Source organism: Archocentrus centrarchus, chromosome 21, assembly GCF_007364275.1.
Source record: "Archocentrus centrarchus isolate MPI-CPG fArcCen1 chromosome 21, fArcCen1, whole genome shotgun sequence".
In the NCBI taxonomy this organism is placed as follows: Eukaryota; Metazoa; Chordata; class Actinopteri; order Cichliformes; family Cichlidae; genus Archocentrus; species Archocentrus centrarchus.
This window is the reverse complement of record NC_044366.1, coordinates 34694998-34713403: the sequence shown is the minus strand read 5'-3', so window position 1 is coordinate 34713403 and position 18406 is coordinate 34694998. Positions and strand designations below refer to the sequence as shown.

The following is an 18406-nucleotide window of genomic DNA, read 5'->3' as shown; positions in this document are numbered from 1 at the left end:
GTATATACCATATTCATGATGTAGCTTCTCTAACTGAGTATCATAGTGAGCTAGGATGTGCAATGTATACTGTTTTAATTTTGCTGTATTTCCCCTATGAAGATCCAAGCTTGATATACATAAATATTTCTAGTAACTTTTTGTCTGTGTGAGACTCGCAGTTGAGCTTTACACTTGCACCATCACATCCAACTAGAGGGGCTGAGGCCAAAGGGATCTGCACTCACATGAGGTCCATTAGGTGGTATATGTCCTCACAGACACATATACTGTTGTGTTCAAAATAATAGCAGCCCAACATGACTAACCAGATCAATCAATATTTTTGCTAGAAATCATATTACTACATGGCAAATAATTTACCAGTAGGTGCAGTAGAGTCATAGAAAACCAACAGACCCAACATTCATGAGATGCATAATCCTGAGTCTGTGTAATTGAATAATTAATTGAAAGGGGCGTGTTCAAAAAAATAGTACAGAGTCCAATCAGTGAGGTCATTCATTCTGTGAAAAAACAGGCGTCAATCAGGTGGCCCTTATTTAAGGATGAAGCCAACACATGTTGTTCATGCATTTCTCACTGAAAACCTGAGAAAAATGGGCCGTTCCAGACATCATTCAAAAGAAAAAGCGTTCTTTGATTAAAATGTTGATTGGAGAGGGGAAAACATATAAAGAAGTGCAGAAAACGATAGGCTGCTCGGCTAAAATGATCTCCAATGCTCTAAAATGGAATGCAAAGCCAGAGAGAAATGGATGAAAATGGAAGACTACCATTCAAATGGATCGAAGAATACCCAGGATGGGAAAGACTCAGCCAACGATCAGCTCCTGTGAGTACTGTGACAATTACAAGACGCCTGTGTGAGGCTAATCTGCCGGCAAGAAGCCCCCATAAAGTCCCACTGTTAAAAAAAAGGCATGTGCTGAAGAGGTTACAATTTGTCAAAGAACACATCGACTGGCCTGTAGAGAAATGTAGAAACATTTTGTGGACTGATGAAATTAAGATTGTTATTTTTGGGTCCAAGGACCCCAGACAGTTTGTCAGATGACCCCTAAACACTGAACTCAAACCACAGTACACAGTGAAGCATGGTGGTACAGGCACCGTGATATGGGGATGTTTCTCTTACTATGGTGTCGAGCCTGTTTATCGCATACCAGGGATCATAGATCAGTTTTTATATATCAAAATACTTGAAGAGGTCATGTTACCTTATGCTGAAGAGGAAATGCCCTTGAAACGGGTGTTTCAAGAAGACAAAGACCCCAAACAAGCGAGCAGCATCTTGGTTCCAGACCACCAAAATAAAGTTATGGAGTAGTCAGTCCAATCCCTGGATCTTAATCCAGTAGAAAACTTGTGAGGTGACATCAAAAATGCTGTTTCTGATGCAAAACCAAGGAATGCAGAGGAATTGTGGAAAGTTGTCAGATCATCCTGGGCTGGAATACCTGTTCACAGGTGCCAGAAGTTGGTCGACTCCATGCAAAACAGATGTGAAGGAGTTCTCAGAAACAGTGGTTACGGTGCTAAATATTAGTTTAGTGATTCACAGGAATGCTAATTCCTAAAGATTTTTCATTTCATAAAGTAAATATGTGAGTTTATAAAGAAAAATGTTTTTTTGAACAGCCCAACATTCATTTTTCATTTCCTGTAAAGTAATTGGAAAATGTATACATTTTTCTACGTTTTGATTTAGAATATAATGTGCAGTGTCCCCAATGCCTGTAAATAAACCTAGGATTCTGAGCTTTATTCATGTTTTTGAATGCACTATTATTTTGAACACAACTGTACCACCTAAGCATTGTTGCAGACCAGCCCCGATGGCTTTGGGGAGCACACCAACAGGTTTGAGGTGTTGACTTGCTCTCCAAATTCCCCAGAACTCAATCCAATGAGGCATCTGTGGGATGTACTAGACAAGTCAGATGCATGGAGGCCCCCCCACACAACTTACAGAACTTAAAGGCTCTGCTAACATCTTGGTGCGGATCCAACAGCACAGCTCCAGGAGCGTACTGGGGCCCATGGCTTGATGGGTCACAGCTGTTTTGGCAGCAAATGGGGACCAAAACGATTCAGGGAGGTGGTCATAATGTTATGCTTGATTTTCTTAAAAGCACCATGTCACAAAGCAAAAATCATCTGTAAACGGTGAGTTACGTGGCTGCTCCAGATCACGAAGCTCAATCTCAGTCTCAAACTCCACGCTTGGTCTCAAACCTTTTTCCACTTCTATTCTTCTGTGTCTGTATACATCTCCATGTTCTGCATGTAAATTATATAAATGAAAAAAAGCTCACAGATTTTTATACACAAACATTTTATTCAGTTAAATAAAGCATGGATCTAATAAGAACAGAGGAGGTGTGAAACATGGAAATGGTGTGGCTGGTACTGAGTCCTACCGATAATCAATACATAAAGATGAAACCCAGATATTTAAAACATTGTGGTAATGACTGCTCTGCAAGTTAAAAAAAAAAAATCAAAGCTTGTCTGACTTCAGCTGGTTCTTACAGCACACACTCAAAAAAAAACCCAAAACACAACAGGAAAAAAAAAATTACATACAGACTCTACAAGATTACTTTACGTCCAGTTCAGAGTGAACAGGAGAAGCTGAACGTGACAAACACAGCTGCTAAATAAAACCAGTCTGGAGGGGATGATGGAGAGAAGTGTGCGTGTGTGTGTGTGTGTGTGTGAGAGAGAGACTGTAATTTATTTTTTTTTTGGGGGGGGGGGGGGGGGTTTACAGGGTGTATTCGAGCTCGTAGCGGACGTAGACATTTTTCTCATCGTTGTAGACCTGCGGGTAGTGAGCAATCAGGGCATCCTGGGACCCGATGTAGATGGAGTTGTAGATCTTCCAGTAGACGTCCCTGACCTTCCTGGCTGGATGGAACAGACCCTGCAGCACAACACACGCAGCTTTAATGTTTAAACTTCCTATAAAAGGTTCAAGTGACCAGTAATTCATCTGAATGCATCTGCCTGTGACTATCTCCTTGTATATGCATCTAGATGTGCATTATTGCTGTTCATTATATAATCAAATCTAAAAAAAAAAAGAATTAGACATTCAGCACAGAAAGCAAAGCTGGATTTCTACTTCAAGAGCCAGTACCACTGAGGGGTTAAAGAAGCTCTAATCAACTGTCAAGCATATAAGATGCAGCTCTCATTGCTTTATACTTCACATACACTATTGTGAGTCAAGTACAAGCAGTAAATGATTTAGTCAGCAGTAGAGAACATACATGGACTGAAATTAGATTAACATTTCAGGATTTCCAGTCCTGGTCCTGACCTGTAAGCAGTACTGCAGCATGCGGCAGGGCCCGAGCGCGACCCTCAACCCCTCCAAAGCACCCATCACAGCTTGTATGACATGAGGTGACGTCTCAAATACATTGGGCCACACGTAGTTAAGCAAGTGGTTGAGAGAGTCCTCGCAGCCAAAACCGTAGACGCCCAGAGACATGTGCTGGACCACAGCACTGGCTGTCTGTCTATGGACCAGGTCTCTGCAGGGGAACAGAGGACACAGACACATCAGATACAGGATCCACTTTGATTTTTTTTTAACCCTTGCATCTGCGAGTAAAAACTTTGAAAGGATCTCAAAAATTCCTCTGGCACTGCTTTTATCCAAACTAATGTGTCCAGTTTAAAATTAAGCCATACTGGATCAGGATCCAGCTACCTGTCCATGAGTGCATCTTCCAGCAGCGGCGTGACAGCATAGATGTAGTCTTTGCCCATCTCTCCAATGTACTCGAACAGGAAGGAGAGCGACTTGAGGACACCGTTCTGTACGTTGAGCTCAGGCACGCGGTATTCGTTCATGAGGGCCGGCAGCACTGTGAACGGTGAACAGGTCTCAGCAACGATGGCAATGGCCACAGTCGTGCAGACCCTGTTCTGTCGCTCCTGGACTTTAAGATTATTGAGCAGAGTGGCCAAAACATCATGAGGACTGTGAGGAGGAAAGTCAGATAGAAAAATATTTTAGATCCACTTTAAGCAGGTGAGACAAAATAAACAGGAAACCTTACGCATCTAAGCTGCGTATGTGACAGAAGATACTCACCCAATGGCTTTGGCAATATAACCAAATGTGTTGACGGTGGCTCTGCGGATGGCCTTTTTGTGTGCCTTAAGCAGCTCCAGCAATTCAAAGCAGATCCTCATCCACTCCCTGGCAGACACATACTCAGCACCCCTAAAATACATGCAAAAAATTAGAACAGGACACAATCACATCTGAAAAACTTGAGGTTGATGTTTGTCACCACTGACCTGTCAGCAATCCTGCCCACCAGGTCGATACAGTTCTCCTGGACCTTCTCATGTCTGTTCTTCAGGATGGGAGTCAAACGAGGAAGCAGGTCTTTGATTGGTGGGGTCATCTTGTGCATACCTGAAACGAGAGCAGGTATCAGCACGTCCCTTTGCACATCCTGAAATGTGATTGCGCTGCAGGCAGAGTAAACTGTATTTCTTAGCACAGAACAGTAGCAGAGACACAAACATGCCACAGTAAGAATCTCAGCTAATATCTCACTGAGGAAAACGTATTCATTTTCTTGTGTTTCAAAAAAGAAAACCCAAACAATACATACTGGAACAAAGGTGGTAGCTTTAAATGGCTAAAGATGTCAGCTGTCTGCTGACATCTACAGCTTCAAGTGTCTTCAGCAGATGTTCAATTTTGGTGAGTATTCCAGTAATATCTAAATAGACTGTATTTAATACTAATTAGCAAGTATGTGCAGCTGTGCAAGGCATGCTAGCATGATAGCTCGGTACCCCAACCTCTTGTGTGAATACGGTCACTTTTGTCTCCAATTAGAACAGAGAAGCAGTAGAAAAATTAACAACTTTGCAATCCAGAAACCAACGTGTGACACCAAGGGGAAGAGCTTTTATTTACATACTATCAATAAAATACTCCCATGATTTTTGAAGGTTACATACCAATAACGTTAACAATGGCCTTCAGTGCTCCCAGGATGCTGCCAAGCACCTCAGGGTACTCCTCTCCTAGATACTCGTACAGCACCACGCCCAAATGACCCATCAGCTTCTCCTGCAGGGGCAAAGACGGGCAGAAGGTGTATCAGTGTGTGTGGACTCAGTTACATGGTTGTCTCAGATGCTGTGTGAGCTGAATGTACCTCTTGGCAGGTCTTCATGACCACAGCCGTGCGGGAGATGAGGTCAGCAGCTTGCTGACGGACCTTGGCCGACTTGTTGTTGAGACGCCACAGCACCGTACCGCAGATCTGTGGCAGGTAGGGTTTCACACGCTTCCCGAGGGCATTCACCACTGTACCAAAACCATTCAGCATCACAGAATCCTGCAGACGAAAGAGAAGGGAACAAGAAACAAAACATTTTACAAAGATCTACAGGGGGGGGACGACGACTAAGAAAAACTCTTCTCTTTAAATCCCTCTCACCTCTGTTGTCTGCTCCTGGAAGGCATACAGAATACCATCGATCAGCTGCTCCTCCAGCTTGTGGTCAATGTCAGCTGCACCCAGGTTGCCCATGATTTTTTCAATGGTCTCCATCACCATCTTCCTGTACTGTTCTGCCTCGTCTTTCAGGTCATCGACGATGCGTGAGATGATCTCTGCTGCTCCCACTTTGTTAGCCAACTCCACAGTGGTGTCAACCAGCTGGACAGAGACAGTAACTTATGACAAGCATGCAAAAGCTTCACAAAGCTCTAAGGACCCAGTGTGTTTTACTACTCAATATATTATAACCTCAAGGTCTATTTTAGCTCTGTTAGAATCATCTCTGTTGACCTAACATCTATACACAGGCAAGAGATTTGATTTCCATTATGCTCCATTAGTTGAGTCACATGATGCTGCCTTTAAAGAAAGGCACATTTAAATGGAAACTGTTATTAAATATTACTAAATATGAAGCTATGAAATATAACTTGACTTCATACAAATTACATTCACTATCTTGTTACACAACCACAAAAAGGACACGGTCAAAAATACTGTTAGCTAAAGATTACCATCTATGTTTTGCTAACCTGTCTGTAGTTGCGTCTGTCCAGAGCCATCCTGTGCTGCCAGAAATGCTTGAAGAAGGGGGGCAGGATTTCAGTCTTGATGTAGTTGGCTTCTACACCATCTGTGCCACAACACTGCTTCACTACCTATGAGACAAAACACAAGGAGGAAAACTGATGCGTTTCTTCTGACGCGTAGATAGAAAAATGTAACCAACAGGTGGAGAATGAGAACTGAGGGAACATGTTAGAAGTCGCTCTGGAAATTCTCATACTGGTGTTCATCTAGTGGACCCTGATGCAACTATGTGCTGGCTGAACAAGCGAGAATGAGCTACAGTAAATTAGTTCACAGCTTACAGGTGCTTCCTTTTGTTATGACAGATACACTACACCAGCTGCTCCTTACCTTGAGGACAATCTTTTTCATCTCCTCGTCAGGGGACTGAAACTCTCTGATGAGGATCAGCATCACCTCTCTGGTGTAGTAGTTTGCATACTCAGCATCCATCAGTGGGATGAGGTAACCAATAGCTTTGAGGAACGCAGCCAGACCCTGGTGACCAAAGGAGAGAATGTAAGATATAAACTCAGACAGGGTTCACAGATTTTTCCTTTATAATGACTAGTAATGTCTGATGCTCCCAGCAGCATTTAAATGGTCTGTCATCAGACCTCTGCTGACAGCAGCAGCTCCTTTGAGGAGACACTATAGCAAGCAAATATTCACACTGCAGCCACAGGCAGGCTTAGTGCTGGGTGTTGATCTTGCACTGAATGCTATATACGCGCTCTTTCCAAATCTGCTCACCTTTCCTCTGTGTTGCCTGATGCCTTTCCACAGCGGCTTCAGCACTGAATCAAAGGACTCAATACCATAGGGCGTGGCAGCTTCAGCAAGAGCAGCTATAGCCAGGGCACTGATGGTCCTCACTTTCTGCTGCTCATCCACTAACCCTGCAGCATCAAACAGCCAACAGTCAGAGCTCCAATGCATTTTAGCAACAATTATGAACAACGTATACTCAAAACAAGACACTTTAAAGTTCTGACATGAATGAATGCGATCACATGCAGGAACGAAAGGTTGAGTGTAGAATGTGGTGCAGGTTAATAGTTATAGATTTACTAGTTAGAATAGTTAAAGGGGTAAAATTAAAAAATACTATGCGTGTGGATGCCAGTACTTTGGCCTCTAGTACTACTCTAAATAAAGTCTGTAAATTCCAGACTATAGTCTATTTAACGCGGCCTGAGACATATGTTAAGAACAGTTTAAGTTAACTGACCATGTTCAATAATCTCAACCAAACTGCGAAGGTGAGGCAGAATGGCGCAGCCCATGAGGATGGCGATCTGCTGCACAATCTTGATGCCTGTGTGCCGAGCCTGCCAGGACTTCTTGCTTTTACACACAGCTTTCAGGAAGGGTAGGAGAGAGGGGATACCAAGGGCGGAGGCCACTACAGCAAAGGCTCGGGCTGTGGTGTTTCTGACGTACTCATCCATGTTATCAATATCAGGTCGCATCGTGGAGATCATAGTAGCCAAACCAGCAGCCTGAGACACACAGAGGAAAGAGAGAGAGAGAGAGAGAGAGAGTTTCAATGTGAGCTGATCGTTTAGCCTCACAAACACATCAGAACTACTCTGATCAGCTCAGACATGACAGATGGTGTTAGCACCCGGCAGCACTTCTCATACACTGGCATAAGAAACAAAACAATATACATATATATATATATATATAGAAAACTTTAAAGAAAGAGCAGATTAATGAAAGTGGATTGTAACCAGCGGTTGCAGGTTGAGAACAGACGAGGCATAAATGTCACGTCTGCTAGCTCTCGTGCTGGTATCGATCTAGCGAACAACTAGCCCTGATCTGACCACGGACTGGCTGAACAGGCGAGAATGGTTCGCACAAACCACATTTAATATTGTTTTCAGCGTGAAAAGCCAAAAAGAATAAGGTGCTCTATGGTACCTTTGCCAAGTTAGAGATGATCTCTCTGCCTTCCACTCTGGCATAATAATCCTCATCAATCAGCAGTGGCTCAATAACCACCAGGATCTGCACACAGAAAGAGGACCACAAGTTAGTTTCTCAAAGAGACGCCATTTAAACTGAGCTTTCATAGATGATCTTTCACACCGAGCCCACCTTGTGTACATATGGTCGGACCAGGTCGTCCAGTTTGTAGAGAATGCGGTCAATGACTTTCACCAGAAGATGGCGCTCCTGATCCTCCAGGGTGGGTGACATGAGCAGAGGCAGGATCTGGTTGAACAGGGGACCTGCTCCAAATTCACGAGCCTTATCTGTGATCTGACGCAGAGCAGCCTAAGAGGGAAGAGAAGGTCGGTCAGTCAAATTCTGTAGTATATTACAGAGCACATTAGGCGAGTCTGTTAAGAGCCAACACAGGAGAGACCTCATACTCAAAGAATCCTGAAATTTAATATATTTGACAACGCTACAACAAAGACAGTGACAGAATTATAACCTGCAGTGAAGAAAAATGTGCAGCTAATATTAGCTGCACACTCCAAACTAATGTGACACTGTGTGTGCACAATGTTATGTATAGCACAAAATCGCTATTTTTTTTTCACCTTGTAGACATACTGAGCAGTGGAACTGGATCGGGGAAACTGGAACTTGTCATGTAAGACAACATCCTGGATGTTTCTGTATGCTGCTCACAGCAGAGCATGAAGATCTACACTGTGACCTCTGCTGAAACCTCAGATAGGAGGTTGAGAGGTAGCTACAGCCACATACAGGCTCAGTGCTGGGTGTTGATCTTGCAATTAGAAGCATGTATACTGTGCCAATACTCAATTTGGGACACATGAAACAGAGTAATAAAAATATTAGAAACCAACCTTTCTCATGGGAGGAGTTCCATTTTTAATCTTCAGCAGCAGTTTCATGATCTTCCTTTCTTTCTGCTCCTCAGGACTCAGAGTGGACTCATCCACCTCCACCTAGCACAAAGACAGAAACTATGAACCTCAGACACAAACAGCTAGTTCACACTGATTGTACCATGTTCCATTCATGCTGATGCTCACCAGCAGTTTGTCAAAATACTGGATGTCATCTGGTTTGAGGAAGGGGAGGTTTCCTGAGGGCTGGTCATTCATCTGCTTTGTGGTGCGATCCTCTGCCTGCATATGGAAGCCTGTCATGCCTCCAATCGGAGTGGGCGTGGCTGCCAGCTTACGGGCCGGAGTTCGGATCGGCACATAGCCTGCAGGAGGAGGCAACACCTGCGGAGAAGAAAAAATAGCTGTGAGTACAGACACCTTTTAAATGACCTTTACGTATGTTTGTTGTCGCAAAGTGAAATGCATTAAATAGCCATGGACCTTGTATCCCTCTGGGAACATGGCATCCAGCTCTTCGTCTGTTAGAGGCCGGTTCCTCTCATCAATTTCCCTCTCCCACCTCCATGCCTGCAGCTGCTCTGGAGTCATGTGTGCTGAAGGAAACAGGAGTTTAATTGTGTGTAGTCATTTAAAAGAAAGGCCATAATAAATAAAATTAATTCAGAAACAACACAAATCAAGGCTGTTTACCTGTAGTTGGGGTTTGCAATTCCATAGCTGGTGTGCCTATGGGAGTTTTTCCTGGGGTAAACAGTGGTGTTGAGGATCCCATCTGGCTGGCAGGGGTTTCATCCCACCGAGACTTTCTCTTACTGGCTCCTGGAGTCGGAGTTTCGCCCACGGACTCTTCTCCTCTGTCTGTTCGCGGGGTCTCAGCCCAGCCGCTCCCATGCCCTGGGGTCTCCCTCTCTGTCTTTGGGGTCTCATCCCAGCGGTTTTTGCGAACGCTTCCTGTGGCGCCACCGTGACCAGGTGTGGCATGACCAGGCGTGTCTCTGCCCGGTGTAGCAGCACCGGCAGGTGTGTGGCTAGGAGTGGGGTCCCACATTCGGGTACTGGGAGTGGCCCCTGGGGTTTCACTGCCTTTAGGGCGGCCAGGAGTTTCATCCCATCGGCTGTTTGAAGGCGTGTGTGCAGGAGTATGTCCAGGAGTCTGCAGGGACCAGAAACATCAGTGACACATCAACGTCGTTTATGGATTATCATCGGTTAATGAGATACAGAAATTGTGTGGTCTACCTCAGCAGTGGCATCAGCTTGGTCCCAGCTGGACATCTTTTTGGGTGTAGCATTGGTGGGGGTTTGGTCAGCTGTCTGGTCCCAGCGACGCTTACGTTTTGGGACAGCTTGGGCGGCAGCAGACCCATTGACAGCTTTCAGGTCCCCTGATTTGGCCTTCTCTGCCAGCTGCTGACGAATCTCTCTCTACACAAACAGACACACACACAGGATCACTCCACAGTTTGTCGCAATGAAGCACAAGACTACCTAAAGGCTCATTCTGGGTTTGTGTCACAAACAGAATGACAACACAGCCATCCAAAGGGCACGAGGGCTCACTGATGACATTTCACACTCACTAGATGTCAAACCAACCAAACTGAAAGATTTCAGACTGATGATAATGAGTCCAACAGATTGATATTTGATTTGTTATGGTGGTGGTGGTGGTGGGGGAGTTATTCACACGAGCTTATATAAATGTGCATGCGTATTAATGGCACACACATCCTTGAATAAATTATGAAATAGTTTCATTTATAGATTTCTCCATTGTAAATCTTTTATTTGCAAACTACTTTGTGGCTAACAACTGAGCAACATAAGCATCTTCTACAATCGTGAGCCTCCCGTCCTGTGGATTAACTTCAATTCCACTAGACTGCAACTGGCAACGGTAGTCCTTGTTCCTTCTCTGCAGTCTTGTTCAGTTCAAGGGTAGCAGGAAATGAACCAGTCCTCCATCTGTTGCAGGTTATGGTTAGTGGATTTCAAGAGAAGAAAAAGGACTACCACAACTGCCGTTTACAACAGTGGAGATGGAGTCCTCACAGTACCAAATCCTCACTGGCAAACCAGCTGAATGATAAGAGGACTGCACAACAAAACAATGTTAATCTCACCAGTAGAATTCCAGAGACTTTGAGGATGACGCTGTTGTGCAGTGATCTATTTCTATGCAGACTTTATGTTGGTTTGCAAACCATATAAACACTTGGAGCAGGTGAGGAGGATTTACAAGAAATGCTTACTTTTCTAGGTCAAGTGTACTCAACACATTTGGTTTGTGGACAGTCAAACAAATGTGACCATGAATTAGCCTTAAAGGATTGTCATGTGACAACCTCTGGTGTCTGAAGGGAATCTGTAGATAAATGGCATCTTACCTCCTCTTTGGACAAGTTCTGCTCCAACATGACGTCCACGTATGACCTGACCTGCAGCTTGGGGTCCGGCGTTTTGCCCCCTGCGCGAAAGAGCATGAACAAGAACATAGGACACTCATCAGTGTGGGCTCCACAAACCCGAGTTATTCCAAACACAGCAAGCACAAACACAGCCAGCTAACCCTGACTCTTTTTACCAACAGATTAACTTATGTTCCTGCTCTGATAAAAAGCTCACTGACAGTCTTAATGAATTACATACAAATATACATTTGGCTTTCTTAGATACAGTCATAGCATTCTAATGAAAAACAAGAAGATACATAGAAAGAGGAGCTGAGGTTGTGGTGTTTCTTTAAGTGGATTAAGAAGTATAGCCATCACTGATGCAGGGGTCCTGGGCTGTGCTCTTCAGAATACGTACACTTTCAGTGCCAAGGGTCCATCTGCAGTCAGACTTCAACCGGCAGAAAAGAAGCCTAGAAAATTTCTCTTTACCATTAGTAACACTTTGGAAAAGGGTTTGAACTCACACACAACAGTATACCATTGTGATGCATTGATTTACGGCAAAAAAAAAAATAAAAAAAATAAAGCATCTTCTTGGGGTATTATCACAAACTAGAAAAATGCCTATAATATTCTGTGGTCCAGTTTCCCCAATTATTTACAGTAGCAGATAAATACGAAGTCAAGACTTTGAGGCTATGCCTAAGAAGGACATTAGCACAATAAAAATCAAATATGAGTATTTGCATTCAAATATAAATACGAGGAAAATACTGATAATACCAGAGCCACATGGACTCCTTATTTAATCATCATACATCAAGATCTTGACTTCATCTGTGGGACAAAGGTAAATTTATGTAATCAAATATTTGGGCAGTGCCTTTCCATTATGGGAATATTTTATGTCAACTTATTGGAATCTGTTAAGCCAAATTCAAAAGAGGCTGCTGGGAGGGCTGAGGTTTGTTGTAGCTGGGTTGCATCTGATTCCCCTCACAGCCTCCCACCAAAACAAGCAGCCAATGGACCCTGACCAAACTGACAAGTGCACAGTTCTCAGTGTTCCCCATAACCTACACAGGATGAGTTGCTGCACCCTTAACAGAGTGCAGTACAGGACTGGCAAAGCAGTACTGCTGTAGGAGAGAAATTAAGGACAGTTAGTATGGGCCTGTGGTATTGCGGTACACAATTTTCTTGATAACATATTTCTATTTTACAGAGAGAGTTGTATAATAAAACTCTATTGAAACAACAACTTTGTACAAAGAGCTCTCTCTACATGCAGGCTGAATATACCTACACCAAACCTGAGACATTCAGGCCATTTAAGCTCACATTGTCAGGGGAAGTGAAGATGCAATAAATATGGAAAGAAAGGTAAAGTAGCTGGCTCACTGTTTCTGGTTTTTAGTCCCTGCACTTTTCGAGTGGTCGTGATAAGCTACATAGGCTCAGTCTAATCATGATAACGCTCAGATCTATAGGAAAGCTGGCCACATTGTAAATCAAATAAATAAGCTGTCATTAGGGCTGTACCCGAATATTCTACTATTTGGAAATGTGTTTGTTTTCTATGTCTCTGCTTTATGGATTTGGAATTATGTGGGAAAAAAAAAAATCTACCATGTCAGCTTGGCCGCACATCTTTCACTGTCAGCAATGATCAGGGCACCTCGCAGTTATGGATAAGCAACTTATTTAGACCTGACACTCTGCATGCAGAAAGCCAATGAACAGTCCTGCTCTACAACAAAGCTCCTGCTCCTATTGCTGTCCCACGGAAGCTGCACCCACCGAGCCTGTGCACTATGTAGGAGAACAAAGTACTTCTGTCTTACACCGATCATTTTACATACAGCCAAAATCCCAGCAGAGCCATTATCTTTATGTGTGGTGACTTTGTCAGACCCTGTCACACTAATAAAACAAAGATTAGACATAAGCCCATTCTCTATGCTTCCTTGCTCATAATTACCGGATGCTTATTTATTTTAAACGGGAAAAATCTTACATCTCAGCTTCTATGCCTGACAGCCCCCTCACTCACAGCAGTGATAATCATGCTGCAGTTCACTTCACCAATTCAAATGCAGACTCTTCATTCCCCCTTAACATTTTTATTTATCAAATAAACAGTGAAAAAAAAAATCTATGGAAGTTCTTGCTGTATTTTGTTTCTTTTAACCTTCTTTCTGCCTTGTTCAACCTGGCGTGAAATTTTGTCACACACTGCTGACATAAAATCCTTATGTGAAGTTTGAATCTCTGTAGCTCAAAAACATGATATTCGGGACAGCCCTACTTGTTATGCAGCCCTTTACGCTGAGGCCCAAGACAGTTTGCAGTTTGACAAGCCAAGAGAGGTGGTTGCGTTACCACATGACACAATTTAGAGTCCAGATGATAGAACTTGGCAGATTTATGAGTTTTATGTTCTTACAGAACCCTATGAAAAATGTTAATGCTTCTGGTTCAACTACTACCAGAACATATGTTTTACATTCCTTTTATATATTTTTTATGAATCTGTAAAGCTAGTGTGCCCAGTATGGCAAAGCACAGCACATGGGCAGATCAATTAGCTAATCTCCATCCTCGTCTTCTGTGATAAGGGGACACTGCACTTTCCCATCATAAATCACATGGGGTTGTTAACCCTTCGACTCACACACAACCCATCTGCGACCCATGTTTGTTAGGCAATAAACACCTAACCACCTCTCCCGCTGAAAAGCATGGTAACCCTATAAAGGCTTTAATGCACACACCAAATTAAAATCATAACAGTTACATTCTCCCAAACCACCATTATGAAAATTAATTGTGAGCCCACACTGACATTTGTTGGAAACAGTTGGAAATTGATAGTGGGAAGAAAACAGTGACACAAAATGTTCTTGGAGGAAAGGATTGACCACAGGGAAGGCCTTAAAGTCTGGGAAGCAAGCTATTGCATTGTGGTCGAAGGGTTGAACAGTAAAAACTACTGGTGTAAAAAAAAAAAAAAAAAAAAATTTAAAAAAAAAAACAAAAAGGGGGGGGGGGGGGGTGTAATAAGGACACAAAAGAGCAAGATTTACCATCTGCAAAAGGGTCGAGACGCTCAGGAGAGATGATCATCTGTCTGCGCCGGGCCTTGTATTCATCCTCCCGCTCTGCAATCTTCTGTGGACGGTGCTCTGCAAAAGGGTCATACTGCAAAGAAGCAGCACAACACATGCAGAGATTATTAGTAAAATAGTCTCTCATACAAGCCAGAAAAAATTTTGTTTGAGAAAATTTTGATCTCTGTTTTAATCTGAGTTTAGCTGAACAGAGAACGAACACATACCTGTTCATCTGACTGAGGAATGGCATTGAGTATTGCCACTGGCGCGTGGTACCCTGGCTTCTTTTGTCCCAACAAGCTTGTTGATGTATCATCTTCATCATCCTGAAGAAAGAAAGAGAAAACGGGAGTCTAGTCAAATCTCGCCAAACTAGCAAGATTCTCCTAGCTCAAATGCCAAAAACAAGCAAGCAAAAGGGAGCAGTCAAGCTCCTCGGGGGGGGGGCACCTAACAAAGGACAGCCCGTAGTTCACAAAACAGTATTCTCAGAAGAAGAAACTACTTTCTTTGATGTGGCACAGAAACAAATACTTGCCTCTTCTTGTTCATTGGCAGCAATGGAAGTAACGTATCCAGCAAAGCGACTGTCACTGCCTCCATAGATCTCTTGGTCATAAAAGCCAGTGGAGATCAGGCCTACGCCCTGCTCTCCATCCTCCTGCAGGTTGGCCTTCATCCCCTGGATCTCCAGGATCTGGGCCTCAATGTCTATAGGGAGACATGGAAACATGGTGAAAAACTACATGTACAGGGAGACATGGATGACTGATATATCGCCTGATATCAGCGGTGGTGAACGGCTGTATCTGCAAATATGACAACATCTATATTTATCTGTGGTATCACACTGGTTTTGTGCTGTCAATGTGTAAAATTAATGTGATGGTGAGCTTTGTTAGTGACTGCACTGATTGTGAAATCAGTGCAGTCACTAAAAAAGCCTCTATTTTGAAATAAAATAAAATTTGACCAATACTGAATGCCAATTTTTCCCTCTTTTCCCCCCACCTTATAAGTGATTAGCTCTTCATCTCACAATTCTGAACATTTACCCAGCGCTAAGCTGATGTGACATAACAGATATTACCCAATGACATCAGTAAGCACCCTTATATTTGCTGATATCTGTCAACAAGGCCAACTTGATATATTGGTGCAGCCCTAGTTCAGACACTTGTTTTCCTGCTACATAAGGGGGAATAATTAACTGTACCTGAATGCAGACACCATTTCTCTTTAAGTTTGTGCCTCACAGTCATTGGGACAGTAAACATAAACAAAATGTACATGATGTTAATCTTAGCAGGCTGGAAAGGTTAGTGATAAGTTATCCATGTGTTACTTATGACTGCTCAATAAGTTCATAAATCCACTGGGAATTAAATGACCTATTTATTTACAATGATGTCTACACTAGCTTCTGTAAGAGATTGTTGTTTGAAGTGAAATTTGTGAGCCAAATTACACAAAAATTACCAAAACACATCCTGAGGGAGGAGAGTGGTGAGGCAGGTAGAGCATGAGCAGACAATGTTGGGGACTTGTCAGAGGATCCTCTCAAAGAGATTTAAATACTTATAAAAGGTTCTTAGAAACAGCTAAGCACCAACGCTGCTTTAAACTCACACATGAAAGACTGGCTAATGGGTCTTATTGCCATCACAAAGCTAAAAACTTACAAATTCCTTCCACTCTGCCTGTTAATATAACCACATTTAACAAATCGTGGCTACAGTAGTCTTTGATGCACACATGGTCTGAGTCTGGATGGAGAGAAGAAAATGTAACATTTTATGTTTCAAACTGTTACTTGCTTTAAGGGTGACCTCGTCTGGATTGGACTACCAAATTAATTATATCCTGGGTCATTGCACAGTAATTGGGACAAAAAAAAAGATCTAAGTTAGATTTGAGACATTTTGCTGAGAATCAATTTCTTTAATTTCAAAGAAGCCAATTTTACATGAACTATTAATTAAATGGTGATTGCAGCATGTTTTGAGATTATAACATAATAAAATTAGCTGAAAATCAGTCTGTGTTCTCCCACTAGTTACGTTAAATTTTTATTTTGTTGCACAGCGATTTGAAACTGCTCGTCCATCACCAATTACTGCTTTCATAAACAAAAAAAAAAAGGGGTCAAGTAATTCTTCCGTCTTACAGAAAGGCTAACCATCAACAGTACTTGGTACAGAAAACTCATTTGGTAATGCCATTTCCGTCAATATTCCCGCTAAACACCGATCCAGAAGCTCATTTCAGCGTCTGGACTCTGATAGTTATAGGCATGAGCATCGTGCGGACGAGCGGTGTTGTTAAACGTAGCTAATGCTAACTAGGTTAGCCATATGAATCATTCACACAGTAGAAAATTACGATCAACTATAGTGACACATTAACAACAACAACACGCAGCACTAGCTTAAAGTTTTATCTGACCCAAATAAAAAGCCCAATGGCGCCTGGTGCTGCACGTAAATCCACAGTAAGATGGCAAAAACGGTCTACTCCAGCTAACAAGGAAGCTAAGAGTTAACCACCAGCGCCATTATGTAAAGCCCCGCGTTGCGTCGTGTGAGGCCTGGTGCTTAGCACCTTTTCACAACTAATTCGTTCTAAACAAGCCTATAACATCATACAATTAACCACAGCATTTACTGACATGATAGAGCAAAATGCATTATAAAACAGAACAGATTTATGGCTGTTTTGGCAGTAATTTACCTTCGTGCGTTTTGGCGATCTTCGCCATTTTGGTGGCGCTTGTTCGAGACTGAGACCGGATGTGACTTATTTCAGAGTTCCGTGTCTTTCCAGCTGTTCTCAGACCAGTTTTCAATTGTTAAGTCGTTTATGTTACGTTGATTACTAGCAGTAGTAGTACTAGTTGCGGGCCTAGTAGCAATCATAGCAAGGGTTGCCACCTTTTACAAATGAAAATAAGGGCCACGGCTTCTCAGGACCATGACCAACATGGCCCAAGTCGCCTGACTCACATTTTATGTTGTGTTTTTTGTAAAGGGGTGATCAAGAAAGCGATTAGTCATACATAAAAATAATACTTTTTTTTTAAAGCAATGAAGACTTTATTGTGAAAGATTGATGCATATAAAGTGCTGTTAAATAAGGCAACATTACATGCAAATATATAACAAAGTACAATGAAATACAACTTGCGCACAAGTTATTGTACACTTAACCTAGTAAATGATATACTGTGTGATCTACCACATGACAGTAGCACTAGGACCTAATCTGATCTGTTTGTGTAGAGTGTGCACTAATGAACTAAATAAGATGAGAACTTAATGTAACAGTGAAAGGCTTGGAAAGAGCCCAGAGGAGCAACAAACCAACCAAAACTAGACTGTTAATTCTCTTTACTTGTTGTCGTTTGGCTCTTGGTAATTGCATGACTTCAATTTCCACATTTTTGTGGTTGTTGTTGTTGTTGTTGTTGTATTAGAGTTTTTTGTCTCTTTTAAAGGTACTTATTGTAAATTTGTTAAAAAAAAAGGTTGAGGCAGATTAGGGAGTCCTTTCATGTAATCCTGGTTTGTACCACAAGATGGTGCAGTGAGTCCAGGGAAGTCAATATGAACAGTTTTATTTACAACAGTAATCTGAAGAAGGTAGAGTCCCTTGAGGCAATGAGATTTTGGCTAAGAACACATTTAAAGTTCAATAGCTGTGTGTGTGTGTGCGTGTGTGCGTGTGTGTGTGTGTGTGTGTCCAAAGACGTCTCAACATGCTGACTGGGAAAATGCTGCCCCCTACTTGTGGACGTTTACTTTGCAGAGGGTATTTATAAGAAGTACCTTTGAATATAAGCTGGCAAGACTGAAATTTGACAGTGTTTAATTCTTAATCTTGTGCTACTCCCTTTAGGAGTCGTCACAGCAAACCAGCTGAATAACTGACTATAAACATGGGTAGTG

General features: G+C 42.5%; 1 protein-coding gene across 4 annotated transcripts; it reads right to left on the bottom strand.

The window, feature by feature from the left end:
- Positions 1–2744: 2744 nt before the first annotated feature.
- sf3b1 (splicing factor 3b, subunit 1) lies at positions 2745–17249 on the bottom strand. 4 transcript variants are annotated; one of them, XM_030757487.1, is made up of 24 exons: positions 17193–17249; positions 15001–15173; positions 14687–14788; positions 14436–14550; positions 11341–11420; positions 10193–10378; positions 9644–10106; positions 9434–9546; positions 9137–9334; positions 8948–9049; positions 8223–8402; positions 8046–8132; positions 7348–7618; positions 6870–7015; positions 6468–6614; positions 6080–6205; positions 5484–5705; positions 5199–5381; positions 4999–5110; positions 4321–4441; positions 4112–4243; positions 3725–3997; positions 3329–3545; positions 2745–2929 (listed from the first exon to the last, which is right to left on the bottom strand). In XM_030757487.1, the coding sequence occupies exons 1-24, from the start codon at positions 17218–17220 to the stop codon at positions 2771–2773; spliced, it is 3936 nt and encodes a 1311-aa protein (XP_030613347.1). In that variant the 5' UTR covers positions 17221–17249; the 3' UTR covers positions 2745–2770. The 4 variants fall into 4 exon arrangements, with proteins under 4 accessions (XP_030613347.1, XP_030613348.1, XP_030613349.1 ...); XM_030757488.1 differs by lacking the exons at positions 14436–14550; positions 14687–14788; positions 15001–15173; positions 17193–17249 and adding an exon at positions 11765–12453; XM_030757490.1 differs by lacking the exons at positions 2745–2929; positions 3329–3545; positions 3725–3997; ... (15 more) ...; positions 10193–10378; positions 11341–11420 and adding exons at positions 11765–11819; positions 12430–12488.
- Positions 17250–18406: the final 1157 nt, after the last annotated feature.

Coding starts and splice junctions, on each gene's coding strand:
- sf3b1 (XM_030757487.1), bottom strand. CDS start 17,220: ATGGCGAAGATCGCCAAAACGCACGAAG. Junction 5,706..6,079: donor ACAGACGCAACTACAGACAG/GTTAGCAAAACA, acceptor GTCTCTGTCCAG/CTGGTTGACACCACTGTGGA. Junction 3,546..3,724: donor GAAGATGCACTCATGGACAG/GTAGCTGGATCC, acceptor GTTCCCCTGCAG/AGACCTGGTCCATAGACAGA.